The 20,751-nt window shown below is 48.7% G+C and overlaps 1 protein-coding gene across 3 annotated transcripts in view; it reads right to left on the bottom strand.

Annotated features, from left to right (window-relative positions):
* LOC138480706 (mucin-2-like) overlaps positions 1-20,751 on the bottom strand; it is a 610,165-nt gene that overhangs the window by 181,648 nt on the left and 407,766 nt on the right. For all 3 annotated transcript variants that reach the window (XM_069612406.1, XM_069612407.1, XM_069612405.1), the window contains one exon: positions 1,469-1,590. In XM_069612406.1, coding sequence (XP_069468507.1) covers positions 1,469-1,590 — 122 coding nt within the window. The remainder of the gene's footprint in view (positions 1-1,468; positions 1,591-20,751) is intronic.

Here is a 20,751-nt window from a genome sequence, read left to right as displayed (position 1 = left end):
CACACAAGAGATCACCTACTATCCAGGCAACACCTCAAATCCTGGCTATTCACCCCCAACTAGAAAGAATGCCTTTAAGGGCATAAACAGCGGAAACTATGCTGAGAGAGGAAACCTATTCCCTACGCCTTCGTAAGGGATATACAGATCTACAACATTCACTTACTAATTGAAAGATAGACCACCTTGAATCATGCCAAAGAACAACCACAGATCAATCGGGAAGGAAGGCAAGGATGACCTATCATTAACACCTTGCCCCACAGTGTAATCACAGGCAGCAATGGACCACTGACAGTAAATAGATAATAACAAGTGGGTAAATGATAATATAGCACCACTATCTGAGTAGGGGATAAGGCTCGCCCATCCGTGTGTACTAAGCTGAAATAACTTAGCTAGGAACCAGCCACGCCATCGCCCTGGAAACGAGACAGTCAAAAGAAGAGAGAAAGAAGATACCCACCCCGTATGACAACCCGATTCATAAAACAAGAACAAGGATTAAAAGACATAACCCACTAACCAAACTCTCAAATTTCTGCATACTTAACTCACACAAAAACCCACACAACCACTTCTCTCACAGCAAACTACACGCACTTCACCACACTGCTACAACAAATAATCAAAACATAAATCGGACCAACAGCACGAGGACTTGCATCAATCCTATATTCACACCCAAGCTCAGCGCACAATGAAAACCAAACTGAAGCTGCCAACAGGACACCACCTCACTTTCCTACGCCCTCTTCACCCTCCAAACCCAACCTCACCTCTTTGTTTGCAGATCCGCCTGAGCGCCTGGAGACCAACTCTGTTGGTGACGGTGCGCTATATAAAAACCTTTGACATACATTCATACTACCAATCTACATTTAATAGCACTATCCTACAAAGTGTTCTACCCGCCTCCATCTCCCTGTGAACACGTTAGTGCTATTAAAGGAACAGCTATCAACCAAAGAATGGAGACAGGACTACTTGCTTTGTCAACCTTTGCTATCCTGTTGGCATGCTATTCACCAAGGTCCTCCGGGCGTTCTCATCTCAAATGTGTTTATAGATGCCTCGCACATTATACGACCAGAAAACATGGGGTACAGTCCTCTACATTCCATTTGAGGGGTTACCCTCCATGCGGGTACGGACTCGCAGCACTAGGCAGATATAGGGCTACTAAGGCAGGCCATCACAACAGCCATTAGACTGGGGCAGACAGAAAGGTGTACAACAGTAACTGGGAGATCCAGCTAAGGGAGACGGGCCAAGTTTGAGTCGGAGTCCTGGTACAGACTGGACAAGTTTCAGAGAGCTGTGGATCACATGGAAGAAAACAGCCCAGACTGGACTGAGCTGGATTGACTGAAGAACAGTCCAACTGGGAGCACATAGGCAGGGCACCCTCCTGAAGTGGAGCACTGATGTGGCCCGAAGTGATACACAGAAGGAAGTGCAGTCTTACCTGTGATGGTGAATGGTTTTCAAACGTTGTCTGTGTGCATCCCTCTATGGCTACTGGTTCCTGCTGCTCACATGAAAGATCCGCCGGGTCTGTGCACCCCTCACAGCTCTCCTGGGTTTCAGCTGAAAGGGAAAGAGGCCTGGTGAAAACCTGGAAACAGCATTAAAAGCTTTGCGGCAGATAGGTGCTGTTTGAATGCAGACATTACAATGAGTTTTCTGGTTGGGCATCACACATTGGCACAAAACGCCTGGAGGGGCACAGGACAAATATATTCTTCTGTGACCAGAGGAAAAATGGGCCAGAGTCATTCTCTTCCTTCAGGTTGCAGTGGCTTATGGATACAAAGATTTGCACCTGCTCCAGAAACCAAAGTCATTTAGGAATGGATTAACATTGAGCCTTTCTCAGAGCACAGGGACAAAAGTACCCTATGCACCTTCCCACCCACCCTGCTCCCACCCACAAACTGGACACATTGGGCTAGATGCGTGCTACTTGCTGGTCAGAGCAATGGGTTAGGGGTACAGCATTTCATCTCTTCCCAAAACGTACAGAGAAAAGAAAATATAGCATTTAATCCTGTCCTGAAAACATTGCAACCTTTCACCTAGTCACTTTGTAAAGCACACCAAGACCCTCTGGGTAGAGCCAGCACTGCAAAAAACGAACACATAAAATATACAACAATTTACAACCAATAGATCAATAAGTAGTTCAAAGCAATGACAGCAATATTATGGCACGTAAAGGGATGAATGTCTTCACTTCGACTGCATTAATTCACTTCACCATAGTTTCACTGACACTACTCCTGTCCTTCACTTTGCCATTACAGGCGGAAGGACCAATGTAGGCCACCCTTTTCCAACCAATATTCTTCTGCCCGCCCCCTCTTGACCATGACCCTAAGCTTAACCATTACAATGCTAAAGGTCTGACGAGCTACATGTCTGTCAAACTGAATGTAGACGAAGTGCAGACGTGAAGTAAGGGGGTGGGGGGGATACCAAAGTAAAGCGGGAGAGAAGTGGTAGATCTACACTATACACCCTGTCTTGTAATCAAGGGAGACACCTTGGCTGAGCAATCTTCCCTCTAGCCAGGCAAGTAGGTTTCAATGTACCAGTAAGTTCAGTCCACAAGTATCTACCTGGGAATGGGGTTTGGAAGTCAAAATTCCCACGCACAATATTTAACCTCAGCCAAGTAAAACTGCAAGCTACAAAACACTTTCAGGAAAAAAAGTAAACACTGGATTAGGCAGCAGGAAAAGGGCCAGGGGAGCAGCTTTTAGTTTGCTCCGCCCCACACCTCTATGGGCCCTGCATCAGACACGACGGCAGAGCCAGTATAGAGATGCTGCGGGCCATACCCTTAGATCCAAACCTTTTTGCCTAGTACCCTGGGACTGCAGAGCCAACGTGTACAAGCTATCCGCCAAGAGGGGCAGGTGATGAGGAATCCGTGGGAGGCAGGTCAACCAGAGGAGAAAAGAGAAAACAAAAAGAATGACCTAGAGGCAAGTAATTTGTTTTCTTTTAATGGACTCCTTCCTCCCATGGATTCCTCATCTTTGCTAGACTCCCAAAGCAGTACAATGATGTGGAGGAGTGAGGACAGCAACCTAAACCAGAAAACTCGGACGGTCTGACAGCTAGACAGAACGAGAATTGTGACCAGACATAGCATCCAAACAATAGTGCTTAGCGAACATGCTTAGCTGCGTGGCAAATATCCAGAACTGGTACTCCACGCGGCGGAGCCGAGGTGGCAGGCAAACCTTGGGTGGCGTGAGCCCCGAGAGCCTCCCTTGTCCTGATCTCTTAGTCCAAGAGACGAATAACTTGATTGCTCACACCAAATATAGCCGATGGGAACACACCTCTGTATTGGAAGGATGAGGCAGAGGAAAAAGACAGGAAGATGGATCATTTGAGAGAGATGGAAGTACGAGACAACCTGGGCTAAAGACAGAAGAAAATCCAATACAGGTTGTGGAGCAAGTAAAAGAATCCAGAGCCCTCTCTCGGCACCAACCCAAAGACGTATACCACCTGCATGCATAGATGCATTTGGTGGCAGGTCTTCTAGCAGGGAGGAGTACATCCAATATGTCTTCTGACAAATTCCACTCCTTATACCTCACCCATTCAACAACCAGGCATGAAGGTTCAGGACCATCCCCTCCAAATGGGAGGAGGCGGCCCATCCTCTGTGGTAGATGCTGGGCGGGTGGAGGGGTGTTAGATGGCCATGTCTGGCAATCTTCCCAGTCTGGACCGATCAAGATCAAGGAACCAAACCAGCGCAGTCTCCGGAGAACCTCCGGTATGACAGGGATGGACGAGAATGCATAGAAGGTCAAAGTCCCCGTCAAGGAATCCCTCTGAGCACCCAGGCGAGGGATTTGCCGGGAGCAGAACCACTTGCGCATTCAAATAACACAGGAAGCAAAGCGGTCCACTGTAAGATTACCCCAATGGGAGAAAACCTCTAGAACCTCTTCACAGAGCTCCCACTTGTAGGAGGTCAAAGACAGTCTGCATCCACTAGCATGTTCTCCTTGCTGCCCAGGTGGGCCGTCACACACTTCTCCAGAGCCCAGCACCATAATGGCATTGCTTCTCTGCAAAGTGTCGACACCACTCCAATTGAGGTAATGCATGGCTATAGTTTTTCCCCCAAGATCTTGGAGGCGAGTACCCCAGCCTTTCAGGCATGCATCCATGGCCAGAGTCCCTTGCGGCCAAGGTTGACTAAACATTCCTTTCAGGAAGTTGTCATTCACTGACCACCACTGCAGGTCTCAGGACACACCAAGAGTAGCAGGTGGTCAGATATTCGTCCTGAAACCGGGACCAATAAACTCAGAAGCTGCTGCAGTGACCTCATGTGCAGCCATGCCTCTGGTACCACAAAGATACAGGAGGCCATAAGGCCCAGCAAGTGTAGAAAAGCAGAGGCTGAAACTCTTGCCTGTGATTGGAAAACTTGGACCATCTTGTAGAAGTTTACATCTCTGCCCTCAGGCGGGAATCCCCAGTCAGACCAGTGATTAAGATTATGCCAATAAATTGGAGGGACCGGGACATCGAAACCTTAGACTTCGTGAAGTTCAGGGAGAAGCACAAGGTGTGCAACTGATGCCCAAGGTGTGTAACAGGCTGCACATCCAGTAAAGGTGTGCCAATGCTAGTGTTGCGGAGCGGGCTCAGGGAAGCTAGTCATCCAGATAGGGAAAATCATGGTTCCCCTCCCTTTTAAGGAGGGCCATCAGCTTGAAGACGCTGAATGCTGAATAAAGTTTGAATGGTAGGATCCTAAAAAGGTAGTGACTGTCCCTCCGCTTTGAATCCCAGGTATTGCTGGTGCTTCTTGTTGATGGCCATGTGGAAGTAAGTATCCTGGAGATTCAGAGAGACTAGCCAGTCTTTCAGGTGCAGGGCCTGGAGGATCAGGGCTAGAGTGATCATCTGGAACTTGTACTTGCACAAATACAAGTTCAAAAGCTGCAAATCCAGGATGGGTCTCAGACCTCAGTCGTCCTTTGGCATCCGAAAATAGGCAAGTATCAACCCTGCCTCATTCTGAGCAGAGCACCAGTTCTATGGCCTCCACTTGCCAGATGCTGAAGGATCTCCAGCAGGAGAGGTTCTGGAGGCAAGGGTTGGTGGCATGGTGGGGTGGGTCTGGAGGGCGAGGGGCAAACGAGGCAGTATCCCTGCTGTTGGACCTGTAAGGCCCAGGATATCAGAGGTGGTATTTTTCCATTCCTCGCCACTGGGGATTGAATGGTGGAAGTTCACTTTAGAGAGGCTTCATGCCAGGGGATGCAGAGGGCATAGTACCTCTGCTGGTCACACCCCGTCACCTTGCCCTGCAGAGGATGCTGCCCTGGCTTGCATGATGGAGCTTGGCCTCTACCTCTTTGGACATAAGTAGTGAAGGGGCAAAGACCCCTACCCCTGCCCACCATTCACTGTTGCTTGACTGCAAGCCCAAGCACCAGGCTTCCTTGACGTCCCTGATCAGAGCCACAACGCAGTCACAAATCTTCCCTTCAGCGATGTGCTCCGACACCTCTGCCATGACTGTCTACAGACAAAAAGAATAACTTTACAAGAACACAGTAGACGTTTACACATCAGAGAGCTAGGCTCGAAAAGCTTAAAAACATCCTCCCTCTTGCATCAAGTCTCTTGCGCTCGCTATCAGGGTGGCAAAGACAGAATAAAGTGGTTTTAAGGTTCGACATAGTTGCCTGGACCACCAAGCTCTGGTGAAGCATGTGTAGATAGGAACATGAGATCTGAAATGCTAGGCTGCACGTTGGCAGGTTACGGTCCACTGTGAATACTAAAGCCAGTTGGCCCAGAGTTTCAGCACTGGCCCCTCTACTGCCCCATTGAAAGGCAATCGTGTTGCCTCCTTTTGACCCTCGTCTAGGATGTCAGTAAGCTTGTATTGAATCAGACACAAGGGGTACCAACAACCCCAGACTTGTGCCCGCGGGGAGCACGTCGACCTCCGGGGAGGTGTCCAGGCCTCATGCAAGTCGACCACAAGATTCACCTAGTCCCTCTGTTCCCCATAAATCTCCTCCTGAAGGTCCCAGACTTCTCGTTGGTGAGGGACAAGTCCTTCCCCTCTCCTTAAATGTCCTCCAAATGGCACATGTATGCTCTTCTGGGGAGCGGGACAAATTTTGGTGTTATCGGGCCAAGGTCAGAGGACCGACATACAGAGACTGAAATGTGTGACCTTTTTATGGAGACCTTGTGTTTGTTTACAGAGACTCTACGGGCTCGCCGCAGCATGGTGGGGTCCATCAGCTTGGCCGAAGCAATGGCGCTGGGACCAGGGCCATTGGCGCCTTGGCGAGGATGTCAAGCATCTTCTGCCTAAAGGCCTTCGGATCTCGACCTTTTGCAGAGTTTCTTTTTCATGTCCTTCTGGACATGAAACAGTGGCAGGGTGCCTCAGTCCATGCAGGGCACCGTCGAATGGGTCAGTTTGTCACCCCTCTCATTGTGGCGAAAGGTGACAACTTCGCCTCACGTTCAAGAAGAGCGTAATGCATCGAATGACAATATACAGTGATACACTTTGTGGCCTTTACAGACAAAGGGAGATGCAGTGGGGTTGCAAAAAAAAATATTTGTAAGCAGGGCTTCAATCACTATGACATAGTTGGATTCGGTTTAGAGAACATTCCTAAAATTCCTGGTAGCGTGCACAGGAAAAGGTACTACTGTCATGGCGAGTGGCGCTACCATATGTGCTGGCTTTGATATGTCGCATGCATGGCGCATAGAGGCATCGGGCAGAGCAAATGCAGAGTAATAGTTTCATGAAGAATACTTGCTCTGGGAGATGGATATCTAAGAGGAATCCATGGGAGGAAAGAATTACATGATAACAATCTTTCTGGCAAGCTTATCATTAGGCCACAACCCAACCTGCCATCCATAAAGATCAACTCTTGCACCGAGGTAGAGATGGGGCCAAAAAATGTCCCCTCTGCAGGTGGGTCAAGGAATCAAGGAATGATTTGTGAACATTGGACTTCATCCCACTAATGATGTGAAGCGTGCAAAACTTCTGCGAGCCAGACTGTAGACGTGTTCGCTCTTTTAAAAAGGGATAGTCCCTTACGAACGTGGAAATGTCAACAGCCACCCGGCATCGTTTAAGGGAGCGGGTGCTTTAATGCTTTTGGAAAGAATACATGGTGGTAATGTTGCCCGCATGAATGCAGATGCCTCCTATCTGACCAAATGGAGATGGGCTTTCAAAATCAGGAGTATCTTCAACTCAAGTACAATTACAGAAAACTGAGCGACTATTTCCCTAAAGTGCTTGATGATCCCCCAAGATGAGCGACCAACTCTCAAGACCCAATAACTGGACTCGAGTGGTGTCTGAGTCAGACAGTCGCAGACCCACAAGTTGGGGATGTGGACCCACAGCCACAGTGAAGGTGGGAATAATTAGCGATCGCCGAATGGGCTTGCACTGAAGACCTGTGAACTGCTCCCAGTGTTTTGACATATGCATTTTACAGAGGTGAATCTGTAGCCTGGCATGAGGAACGATGCTGTGGAGTAGGCCAAGCGGCCAATGACTGAAAACCAGCAAACTGAGAAAGACTCCTGTGGGAGGGAAGACCTTTGCTAGCCTTACATTGGTTATGTACTGGGTACTCACGGATTGCATCAAGAAGGAATTGAGAAGATAAAAAAAAAAGAAACTACACATCTGGAGGACAGAAGTTTGGAAGGAAAGCACCCCCCCTTTTTTTTTAATCAAAGGGAAGTGTTTTGTACTGAAAACACATCTCTATGGACTTCTACTTGGACATACCCTATGTACTGCGAGACATCGAAGCAATGCCACATGAAAATATGCACCTAGCAAATCTACCAAGTCCCACCAATTGCCATACCGAAGGGCCAAAACCATGGCTGGGGCAATGGCTTGAACGCTTCCATAGAGCCTCTTCCATCGAACAATAAAATGAAGGATCAGCCCGTCCATCCTTAAGATTGGGGAAGTTTCAGTACACGAAGATACATTAAAAAAACATTAGGTGAAAGACGTCCTATTTCATGCTACACTAGATTAAATCGCGAAAAGAAATTAGTAAGAGCGATTTGGTGCGTATGAAACAGGTACAAGTTGTTAAAGAGCAGGATTGTATTTTACTCAGCAGAAGCAACGGCATTATCATAATTGACCACATTTACAACATTTCACCTAAAACATTTGATCACATTTTTTTTACTTTTTTGGTCAAACTTAATGAAATGTATATGGGGGTGGATAAGGGTATAGGGGAAGTGGGGTATAGGTGAGGGTGGTGTTTGCAGGGGGGTCTCTCCCCACATTTTAGACCGAAAAAAAGGTCAAATGAATTTGATCAAATGTGATTAGGTCAAACGTTTTATGTCAAATAGACCCAAACCGAAGTAACAGTACTGCAAAAAATGCAAAATAAAAAGTATATAATCTACTTTGATAAAACAACAGTATATGTATTAAAGATAGGGGCTGTGCACAGTGGGGGAGGGCGAAAGGGAGGATAGGAGGAACCCCCACCCCATTATTATAAATAATGAACAAAGAAAAGCATGAAGTTATTTTATAGAAGTGAAGTACCAAGAAGTTTTTCACTTTAATTAAAAATGAAGGACTCAACAAAATATGTTCCAGGTCAGTTTATTATTAACTAGGCCCATGGAATCAAAGTTGTGTAGGACAGGATAGGGCAAGATAAAAAGCACAAACAGGGAGTGGACACAAAGAAGCAAAATCGAGGAGGGTAAAATAAACTGAGACCAGCAAGTTCACCAGGTTTTCTGTTAGATACTCAATCTTCCCACAGCCAACTCCAGAACATCCCATGGTGCCAGGATGGATATGGCAATAAACTACAAAGGCATCTGGCCGTGCTAATGCTACACCTCTACGGACCCTACATAGACTCCTAGACACTGATCCAAGCAATGCTTAAATGCAGCAGCTAATCTCATCCACTGGAGGCTTTTTACGAGCCTCTGAGACGGATAAAAACCTTAATATTCACACCTTCACACTCAGAAGAATAGGAGTGCATGCACATCAGCGGAGGCCATTCTACTCTGCATGTGGAAGTCAGTCAACAAACAGAAACACATTTTAGAGAACCAGCACAAAGATGCTCAAGGGGAGACCCAAATCAGGACATGTTGCACCAGATTGAGGTCTTAATGTGCTTGAATGGGAGAGACAAATAGGCTCCACCCCAGGAAAACATGGTATGTATTTGGTGATGGATTAAGGTGCAATTTACTCGCCTCATATGACAACATTCCGCTGACAAAGATTGCGATGCCCATTTCCACACTCTAAAGGAGGAATGCAACCTTTGGCACTCCCGATACTTTGGACTACAACTGCTGCCAGCCCAAGCCAGCAAAGTCAATTCTGAGGGGTCATGAGTCTTCATCCAAAGCATCTGGAGAGCCACACATTACAGATCCTGCTGTAAAGGGAACATCTCTGTTAAGACTGCTTTCCAGCACATCAGGCCAAAATAGATCCCCCCTCATTACCCGCCTGGTTGGCATCTAGGGACCACTACATAGTTTCTCTGCTAAACTACCAATTATCAACAAGTATGGAAGCCTTCACCAGAACTAGTTCCACTGTGGCCAAATTGGCCAAGGTGCAAGTTACTTACCTGTAACTATTATTCTCCAGCATGGACTGGCATGGATTCACATGCTCATGAATATTCCCAGTCGTTAGGGTGGGAATCCTCGGTAAAAACAAAAAGGAATTCTCACTTACAAAACTATTTCTCCTCTAAACCAATCACAGTCCTCTGGGTCATACTGCCCACATCCACTGACAGTCCTTTCCCTAAGCCCCTCCTTTGGCAGCCATCTTCAGGCTAAGCACGTAAAGTCGCAGTATGAACCAAGAAGAGCCGCAGAGGGGTCGGAGGGAGGGTTTGCATGTGAATACATGCCAGACCCATGCTTGAGAGCAATTGTCGCAGGTAATAACTTAAATCTTCTCCAGCATGGGGTCTGGTATGGATTCACATGCTCATGAATAACGAATGCACAGCAGTACACATTACACAACCCACAGGAGGCGGCAAGGCTCAACAGAAGCAATAACTTATCTCTGGAACAGACTCACCTCAAGTAAACAGGTTGCGTAGTACTACTTGGGTGACTCTGGACTCCTCCCTGCAACCCCTGTTGATGCAGTAGAACATTGTGAAGATGTGTGGACCTCCATGTAGCCGCCTTGCAGATCTCCAGCATGGGCACACCAGACAGGAATGCTGTAGTTGCAGCAATCGCTGTGGTGGAGTGGGCTTTCAAATGGCTGGGCACAATCGGTTTGCAAACAGATGACAGTGCGTGATGCAGCTGGAGAGCCACCTTGAAACGGAAAGCCTTGGACAAGGCCTTCCAATGGTTCACAGGACCAAAGTTGACGAACAGTCTTCCGAAAGCTCTTCGTGTATGTGTCACGTAAAACTACAGGGCACGAGAAACGTCCAGCGAGTGCAAGGCCCTTTCATCTGGCGACGAAAGGTTTGTGGGGGAAAAAAAAAAACAGATAACACCAAAGGCTTGTTCAGGTGGAATTCCGAAGGGACCGTCGGCATGAAAGAGGGGTGCATACGCCGCACCACCCTCGATTTGTGGAAAGTCAGGTATGGTCGCTTGCAGGATAGGGCCTGGATCTCAGTTTCCCTCCTGGCAGGGGTGATGGCCACAAAGAAAGCAGTTTTCCACGAGAGGAACTTGCAAAGGGCCTGATGCATAGTCTCGAAAAGGAGCCTCATAAGTCTTGTCAGAACCACGTTGAGTTCCCAGGCCGGGGCAGGAGCCTTCACCAGCAGGAAATATCGAAACAGTCCTTTGAGGAATTCCTTGACGAGTCGATGAGACCAAAGTGAAGATCTTCCTGGAGACCTGGTGTAGCGGGAGATAGCCACCAGATGTACCTCGACAGAGGTGTGCGCCAGACCGCCCTTGGCCAAGGATAGCAAGTATGGAAAGACATGCGGACTGTGACCCTCAGAGGGGTAATCTTCTGATACTGGCACCATGTAGCAAAACACTTCCACTTGTGACGATAGCACTTAAAAGTCGATTGAGATATCTGTTGCTTGAAGCTTCCGGACACCTGTACCCAGCGGGCGTCAAGGAATTCCTGAAGGGGTCGCATTTGCAACTTGCAGAGCCGGACGAGGACATCCTAGGAGTCCGCAGGCACCTCATCATATTGTCCAAACTCTAGGGCTGCAGGAGCCAAGTCCTCCGGTTCAGCGATTCAGGGTCGGGATGAAGAAATGCACCTCCTCTGGTGAGAAGATTCAGAACCGCTGGCAGCTTGACCGGAGGCGACGCCAACAGGCTAAGAAGGTCCAGATACCAAATCTGCCTCGGCCATGCCGGGGCGAGAAGTATCATCTTGCATGGACACCGAGTAGCAGGAGAGGGAACACGTACAGGAACATCCCATCCCACAGGAAGGAGAGTTTGCGGACTTTGCAAACAGAGCCATCTGGGGTCTGCCCCACTTGAACAAAGGGTCCACCTGATCCTGACGAAGCTCCCATTCATGGCAGGAGCACAGTTGCCTGCCGAGGGAGGCTGCAATGGTGTTCTCGACTCCCGCCAGGTGGAGAGGAACATACCAACTCTGACACCCCAGCGCCACAAGTTCTGCACTTCCTTGGAGAGTGCCGGGGAATCGAGTGCTCCCGTGCTTTCCGATGTAAACATGGTGGTGGTGTTTTCTGTGAAGATCCTCACCACCTTGCCTTTCAGAGACGGGAGGAATGACTTGCAGGCCCAGAACACTGCCCGTAGCTCCAGGATGTTGAGATGAAGATTCTTCTCCTTTGGCAGCCACAGGCCTCTGGCATGCAGATGACCAGTGTGCACTCCCCATCCCTCTAGGGAGGAGTCTGTGTTGACCGTCTGCTGGTATGGTGGGCTCTGAAATCCCATGCCCTGGGCAATGTTGGAGCGAACGCCCCCACCATACTATCGCCCGACAGAACTTGAGATATCTTGTGCGTGAAGACGCCTCTATCCAGCGGGTGTCCAGGAATTCCTTAAGGGGTCACATTTGCAACTTGCAGAGCCGGACGAGATAGATGCAGGACATCATGCCCAGTAACGCCTTGATGGGCCGCACTGTGGCCGTCTTCAAAGACAGCTGTTGCACCTTCCACAGAATGGCTGCTATCCTCTCTTCCGAGGGGGGACTCCAGGCAAGACACCGTATTGAGCCTGGTGCCAAGGAACAGCGTGTTCTGGCATTAACCAGGACTTTGGATAGTTGATGCAGAATCCCAGATCTGTTAGTGGCCGGACGGTCACCTCTGTGTGTGTCTGCAGGCTCCAGCAAGCGTGCTCGAATCAGCCAGTCATCCAGGTACGGGTATACGTGTAAGCCCTGTAAATGTAAATGGACCGTCACTGGTGCCAGGCATTTCGTGAACACTCTGTGGGCCGACCAAGCTGAAGGGCACAGCCTTGAACTGGAAGTGCTGTCCCTGCACAACTAAATGTAGAAACTTTCGATGGTTCTTGTGAATGGGGACATGGAAGTCGGCGGCCTCCAGTTCCAACAACATCAAGAAGTCTCCTCTTTCCAGTTGGCCGAGCACATGTTGCAACGTGACCATCCTGAATTTTTGGGACTTTAGGTTTTCTTTCTGACCAGAAAGTATCTGGAATAGACTCCGGAGCCCCGGAGTCGCTGGGGAACTAGCTCGGTCCCTTTTCGCAGCATGGCCCGTACCTCTTCAAGGAGCGGAGGGAGGTGCTGCTCCTGACAGGTAACCGCAGGGATCCACGGACACCCGCGTTGAAACTCCAGGGTGTGCCCTTGGCAAGGAGCATCCAGCACCCATCTGTTGGTGGTGATTTTTCCCCACTCGCTGACGAAACTTGTCAGCTGCCCACCCACTGGGGTGCACGAGTGGGGGCCCAAACTAACGGCCTGTTCAGACTTGCTTCGTCACCCTGCCAGCAACGCGGTCCACTACTGTAGGCCTGGGGACAGCCTCTGTAGGCTTCCTGAGTTGTGGATCTGGAAGGCTGATGGTACAATGTGGAGAAGATCTGCTCGACTTTCCTCTGGTGAAGCGAAAAGAGCAGTGCTGCTGGGGGGTGCCCAGGGAACGGGCCGTCTCTGTATCCACTTTCATGGCCTTGAGACTCGACTACTTTCCCAAATAGGTTCTCTCTGTCGAAGGGCATGCCCAGCACCTTCACATGGACCTCCTAGCGGAAATTTGTGGCCTTCTTCCAGCCTTGGCGACGCAGGCAGACAGTTTCCCCATTTGATGGAACACCATGTTGGCAACATCCGATGGTGTGATCAGACACAACCTCCCCTTCCTGGAAGAGACGGACTGCCTCCATCTTTTTATCGTCGGGGAGGAACTCCAGAATAGGCCCCAGCTTATACCACAACTCCCTGTCGTACCTGGCTAGGATCACCAGTGCGTTGCTCGCCTTGATAGCGGACACTGCAGTATAAATCAACTTCTTTCCCAAGGCGTCCATCCTCTTCCCCTCACTGTCCGGAGGGACCGAAGGCGAGGACAGGTTGGTCGACCGGTTCCTCACAGCCACCAATACCCCCGAATATGGCGATGGCTGCAACCTCAGGCACTTGGGCGTGGAGTCCGGCACCCACTATTTTTCCCCCAGCCTATCCAGTTTGGCTGGAGCCATGCAAGGGTTCTTCATGGGGGCCAGGCCCTCTTCCCAAACGTTGTCCAGAAGGGGCACCGCCATGACAGAGTTTCTCTTGGCCTCTAGCCTCTGGTACAAGAAGCCCGCCTTTGTTTCTTCGGGACCAGCTGGAATAGACCGGAGGCTCTGGAGATCATGGAGAGGAACAATCCCACCTCATCCGGTGGGGACACCCTATGTGGAGCACCCAAATGTGGACATTACCCGCCCGCTGCGACGATATCCTGGTCGTCCTTCGTCGTGGCCATATCCGTCCGTGCCTGGGTCTGCTGGGGGAGAAAGGACCAGACAGGGTGGCAGGGATTGAAATGGGTGCATCGGATGATGCTTCCTCTTCTTTACCAGAAGCTGATCGGGGACCTGGGGGACCATAGGTACCGGAGGCATCCTCATCTGGATCTCTGATCCCCATGTGTGCAGGGTCAACAGAATATCCAAGGAAATGTCCCTCAGCTGAGAAGGTGGAACAGGAAAACTAGGCCCTGCGCCGCTGTCCGCTTTAACATCCTTGTGGACTGTGTGTAAGGAATCCTGGTCTTTGTCATCCGTGGGCCAGACTTCCATGGCTTGGGTGACGGCCTGTGGGGGTGCTTTGGGGCCTCCTCACCCCCCACCTTTTTTTGCCCCCCTGGGGGTCTTGAACAGGGGCCAGAGCCATTTTCCCCTTCTGGCGTGCCAGCAGACTTTGCCAATGTCACTGCGGCAGTGTTGTGCCTGGGGTTTAGGGACACCTGAGCTGCAATGGCTACCTTGGCAGGATCAGCGCCCTTAGCTGTCGTGGCAGTAGCAGTCGTTGACGCCGTCACCAACGAGGTCTTCACCTCTGCCGGTTGAGCCTGCTTGGGCTGTTCGCCTTCTCTATCCGCGGCATCTCGCATTTCTCACATAATTTAGCCGGGGTAGATTTCCTCTTCGAAGAGGAGCTCGATTGCAGGCTGGCAATGGAGGCAAAAGGATGTCGATGGAGCCCTAGCCACCTTGGGACCTGCTTCCGCCGCCAACCCGGTGGACTCGGTCTTGCGACTCTTAGCCGCATCTTGGGCCCCCACAGATGAGGCGCCCTCAAAGGACTTCGAATACCTCTCCTATACAGAGATGTATGCATTTCACTATCCATCTGGTGATGGCGTTTTATGAAATGTGATCACCCTCCCTGACTATGGAGACAACAGTTGGTCTATGTTTCTTAGCCGTTTTGTCTTGTTTACACAGTAAAGAACTACCCTCCTTACATCTAGTGTAAGGAGGTGCTTGTCAGCGGAGTATGAAGGATTTTGAAAGAAAAGCGGATATTTCAATGAATTGGTTAACATGGAACTTGGATATAAACTTAGGTGAAAGTCTAGGGTGTGTTCTTAGTAGCAATTTGTCTTTGTGGATAACACAGAAAGTGTCTTGCACTGACGATGCTTGTAGCACAGACGCTTCTCTTATGGAGGGGATGGCCACCAGAAAAGCTATTTTGTATGTTAGGTGTTTATGGCTGGATTTGTGCATAGGCTCAAAGGGAGGACCTATGAGCTTTGCTAGTACCACATTGAGATCACACCCTGGAGGCGGATTGGAAATTGAGGGGGGGGAATGTAGGGTCAGGGGAGAGTACAGTCCATTTACTCCCTCCATGACAGCCTTAACATGGACTTTCTACCAGGACACCTAGATTTGTGAAGTGGTGTACATGGATAGAGCCGCTAGGGGAACCTTGATGGAGTTGAATACTAGGCCAGAGTCTAGTAAGTGGAGCATTTAGTGAAGAATGTGGAGTACATTCAATAGGGTTCAAATTTGACTGGCACCATATTACACATCTTTTCCATTTGTTAAAGTAACAGTGTCTAGTGTTAGGTTTACAAGCCTCCTTGAGGATTTCCATACACCCTTTAGGTTGTTTTAAATAACCAAACCCTATGACTTCAGGAGTCAAGCTGACAAATTCATAGATTGAGGATGTGGGTGTAACGTTGTCCCCCCATGTTGGGTGAGCATGTTGTATGGGCACATGCGCTTAACCGAATTGCACATCACCAGTTTGAGCAGATGCAGAAAGCAAGGTTGCCTTGCCCACATTGGAGTAACCAAGATTAGAGTTGCTTGTTCATGGTGCATTTTTTGAACTATTCTGCCGAGGAGTGGTGTCGGTGGAAAAGCAGAGGTACATTTCCCTGACCGGCTCATCCATAGGGCGTTCCCCTTGGATCGGAGTTGGGGAAAAGCTAGATGCGAAGTCTGGGCATTGTGACGAACAAATCTAAATGAGGATAGCGCCAGTGGGAAAAGATATCATCTAAAATGTCTCTGTTGAGTTGCCACTCATGTTCTACGGGTAGGGAATCTCGGCTTAGAGAGTCTGCTAGAGAATCGAGTTCCCCTGGAACGTGTTGAGATACTAGGAACATGTCCCGCTTGAGTTTCCACTTCCACATTATTTTTTAGCTAGCCTGGACAGACTCAGATTGTGCCTCCTGTAAGGAAAGCATAGTATCAACAGCAAGACCGGCACAAGTGACCACAGTTCAAGGGTGCTTATTGAACTTCAATTTGGTTTGAAAAACACCCATCTAATCCTAAATCTAAAGATGGGAGCAAGCTACAACCATCAAATAACAACGCAGTCCTAGTGGTGTCTTGTCAAAATAAAGATGGCCTATACTAATAAACCTATTGCCAATCCTTATCTCTAAATACAAATAGTGTGAGGAACAATGTTCTGCAAAATAAATGTGTGCAGGAAATGGTATTTCAGGATATTCAAGCCATTGGCTTCCCTTCCCCACGTTTTCAGCACGGGATAAGGTGGCACACTCTAGCTTAGCAGTCTTTGGCTTCTCTAGCACGAGGGTGCAGTTCAAGACTCCCAACATCATGGCCTTCTGTGCCAATGTCGCTTTACCGGTCGAAGTCTTCTTTCAGGGGGCCTGATGCAACAAATAATAAAGTTCCCTTCAGGATTCTCCTACGCACACTTATCTCGGGTGATTTACTGTCTCCCTTGGATCCCCCTCTGCCAGGCTCAAATCCACTTTAACACAAAGTTCGTATTTTCACATATACACAAAATTATATTCCACTTATCCAATTTCTCAGGTGATACACTGATCACCCCAGATCCCCTTCTGCCGGGCTCAGATAAGTTCTAACACAAAAGCTTTCAATTCATCTCCCTCTGCCAGGCCCGGACCAACTTTATGTACTTTACCATCAACTTTCTTTATTGTATCAACATCAAAGACTTTAGATTGTGCACAGGATTTTGATTGATCCGTTTCAGGGACACTTCGATTCACAATCCACTGCCACTAACTTTTGTCAACTCTCAGCTGGACACCTTGCAGAGACCTTCGATTGAACACACATGGTGCCGGACCACTGTCAAAAGTATCATATATCTTGCTTTTCAAAGTTCAATCACTCATCTGCAGTTCAACTTTACTCGCATTGGTTATCACACGTGTTTCATACAATGTTCCAGCGCTCACCACACAAAGTTGCCGCTTGCAACTTTGGCTTCCAAACAGACTGATCTTGTATCGGTTTCACCAACTCACTGGCTGTGTTGATTTCACTGACCATTCTTTGTTGGAGTGAAAGAGTACCACAGCAACTGGCGATTCTCCCCACCTTGATCATTGACGTGGGAAGGCCCCGGGTACCTCCAACACAATGCAGGATTCCTCATAGTGGTTTCCTGGTCTTAAGATTTCTATTCAAGGCTTCATGAAAGTAGCGGTTCCTCATTTTAAACTGCCATCTTGAAACAGTTTCCTTGTGTGCTTTGCCTCGCTCAGAGTGTGGTCTCGTGCTCTGCCTATTATCTGTGTGGGAAAGTGTAAAGGAAGTCAGGTGTGTGTGATTGTCAGTAATTGCTTGACCCTGCCTGACAATTGTATCAGGTATACGGCTCGGGTTTAAGTCTGTCCTCCATCATAGCGGGCTGTCCATGAGAAAGGGTTTGTGTTGTGAAAGGGGGGCGGGGGGTGAGTTCCCAAGTATCCTATCTGGTAGGATGAGGTAAAGGAGTTTCAGGAAAGGGGATAACGCGTCTCACCATTCGGTGTCCGACTCCCGAAGACCCTCAACCAGGTGATCCTCCCGTACTGGTTGATAGGTAAGAATGGATGCAGTCCAACTGGTGTGGTACTAGTGGTACTACACAAGACTTATCTTTTGGTATTAGCTAACCCACCTTTTAGTATAGGCCTGTACTACACAAGTTGGTAGTGTGACTGAGCAGCCAGGCTTATCTGTGAGCTGTAGAATGAAATCAGTAAATGCAGGTATCCAAGTAACCACCAAGTTATATATTATAAATATTTATTTATATACACACACAAAGATATTTAAGCATTCTTTAAAAAGCAGTACATTAAACCCAAAGTTAGGATTCAATTTGAAACAGAAGCAATAAGGCAGGTGAGTAACTTTTATGTTATACATTTTCCAGCACAGAGTGACATAATTTGAGGTCAGTAATTAAGCAATATGACCCGAGCGGCGGGGGCATTACCAACTCAGGTAATGCCCCGGGGCCCATAGTTAACGAAGGCCCCGGGGCATTACCTGAGTCGATAATGCCCCTGCCGCGAGGGTCATATTGCTATTAGTACCCCGCCCCGCATTATGTGCATGACCGGGGCACTAAAAGCATTTTTTTCTGTCCCGAAATGTTGCAGCAAAAGAAAACGAAAATGACCAAGAAAATGGCCGCCATGAAAACGGAGTCCGTTTTCCCTTTCCTTGGCGGCCATCGGGAGCGGATGCACTGGGAACTGATCCCAGCGCGTCTGCTCTCGAAAAAAAAAAGGAAAACAAGAAAGCAGAAGGTAAGTGGGGTTGGGACGGCGGAAGGGAGGGTGGGGAAGAAAAAAAAAAAACAATCTCCACACTGCTGGAGCCTGCTATCGTTCCCCAGCGGGGACGCAGGATCAAAAAGGTAAGTGGGGTAGGGAAGAGGGAGGGAAGGAAGGGAAAAAAATAAAAATAGATCAAAAACAGCTTACCCGAGTCCCCGGCAGGGGTGAAGGGAGCCCCTCAGCCATGGGGAGACTCGGAGAGGGGATGGCCCCGCTTCGAGCCTCCTCATTGGCTGAGGGGCTGCCACGCCCCGGCCGAGGACAAGGCGGCTGGAATCCCGGCCAAGAATCAAAGGATTCTCGGCCGGGTAAGGACCCGGGCAGAGCCAATCAGAATGCTTGTTGTATTCTTGCTGGGTACTAATAGCACTTATTTGTTATCACCATTGCAGTATGGAGTTATAAGGAGGGAAAGGTTATAGTTTGATCAGACCAGACTTTGTACTTAGAAAAATAGTTAGATTCTCCGAGAGGGATGTAGGCAGTCCTGTATCCCAGCAATAATATTGTTCAATAATTAAAACCTGTATGGAAACAAGCACTGCCAAAGCCAATAGGTTCAGAAGGGGGCTTTTAGGGAGCCAAGACAGGCAAAGTCAATGGGCTACTAAGTTCTGATGCTCTCTTCTTAGAAAAGGTTTTAGCAAAGTAAGTAGTTCTAAAAATCACAGCAACTCCAGAGGAGCCACCTTGAAGAGGTACAACCTGAAAGGCCAGTAAAAGTGAGTTGAGGTCAACTCCAAAGAGGGCAAAATAGCACTCCCCAAGGTAAGAAGCACCACAATGGAAACATTTTGATGCACCCCAAGTCCCACATTACCTGTGAACTGAAGAATTTGTTCCAGCTGGATGCCTTCCTGTTGCACTGTAGCAGAGCTTGGTTCTTGGTTCTTGGTCATGGTGACGAAAGGGAGGACATCTGGCAGGCTCCTGGAGCAGCACTCGCGAAAGGGACTCAGCAGCAATGGACTCTCCTTGATTCAGCGGCTTTGTGGTTTTGGCGCCTTTTTCTAAATGCCAAAGAAGAACGAACAGATCTGGTTAGAATGTACTTGCTCCCTCAGTCCTGGACTCTGGTAAGGGGACTCTGGATAAAGATGTCCTGCAATCTCTAGGGTCCGCTGGATGACCACGAAGTTTTGGCCGGATTCGCACTTCTGAAGACAATGTGATCGATGATGGTCAGAAGTCCATGGGCATTGGGATGCTGCAGCCTTGGAAAGTCACAGCAAGTCAGGGGTTGCGCCAAAAGGAAGCTGGTCTTTAAGCTAGTTGGTCCCAGCAGCCCAAGGGAAGAAGTCGTCCCGTGCGGGTCTTCCCATTAAAACGAAAGCTGGGTCAGCACAGCTGCAGGGCATCACCGGCACTTCGTGGTACACGAGGGTGCTGCTGGCATCGCTTCAAGTCTTCATCGGATGTTGTCTTTCAGTGCTTGACTCTGCCTTTAGCCCCAAAACCCTTGCCTTTTAAAGCAAATTCCCATTCATTCACAGCCCTCGGCTGTCAATCACCCAGCAAAGTGGCTGTCCTACAGAACAGCCAGCCGGCCAATCGGAACTGGTTTCACCTAGGCACACCTAGAGATAAAGGACAGGGATGTTTCGGGACCCTCCCTCACTTCCTGATTTTTAAGACACTGGAACCTGGGTGAGCTTCAGGGCTGAAGCCCGCCAAAGGCAAAATACACAAAGGACTCAAACAGAGCAAAAGACCAGAAGAAACTAACTGACAAGAATTGGCGAAAAGAGACCACCGGCGAATTTTGGGAAAATGGTCACCCTTGGGAGCTGTACTGTAGCCGAGGATTCAGCCTGCAGATACATGGCACAAGGTAGTAAAAAAGAAACCACTGCCACCTGCCATTCAAGCGAGTTAGTTTAACAGACTGTTAAATGAGAAGTGGGATGAAGGAGTTATGTAACCCCCCAGCACTCCACATAGGGTGGTGTGTGCTGGACCCACAAAAGAAAAGGTAAGACAGGAGTCATCTTACTTATTTTATTGATTTATTTATGGTTTACTTGTTAGGTGCTTATACAATAAGAAAATACTGTACCAAAGCTCCTCCACGGCAGGGAGGGAGCAAAAGTGGGAAGTACATTAAAAACACAGAATTTAAGAGCTATGCCTTGTGAGTATTCAGAACGTG

The sequence above is a fragment of the Ambystoma mexicanum genome, chromosome 5p (assembly GCF_040938575.1).
Source record: "Ambystoma mexicanum isolate Mex_15411 chromosome 5p, UKY_AmexF1_1, whole genome shotgun sequence".
Taxonomy (NCBI): Eukaryota; Metazoa; Chordata; class Amphibia; order Caudata; family Ambystomatidae; genus Ambystoma; species Ambystoma mexicanum.
The sequence above is the reverse complement of the archived record's forward strand: the minus strand, read 5'-3'. Positions and strand labels throughout refer to the sequence as shown.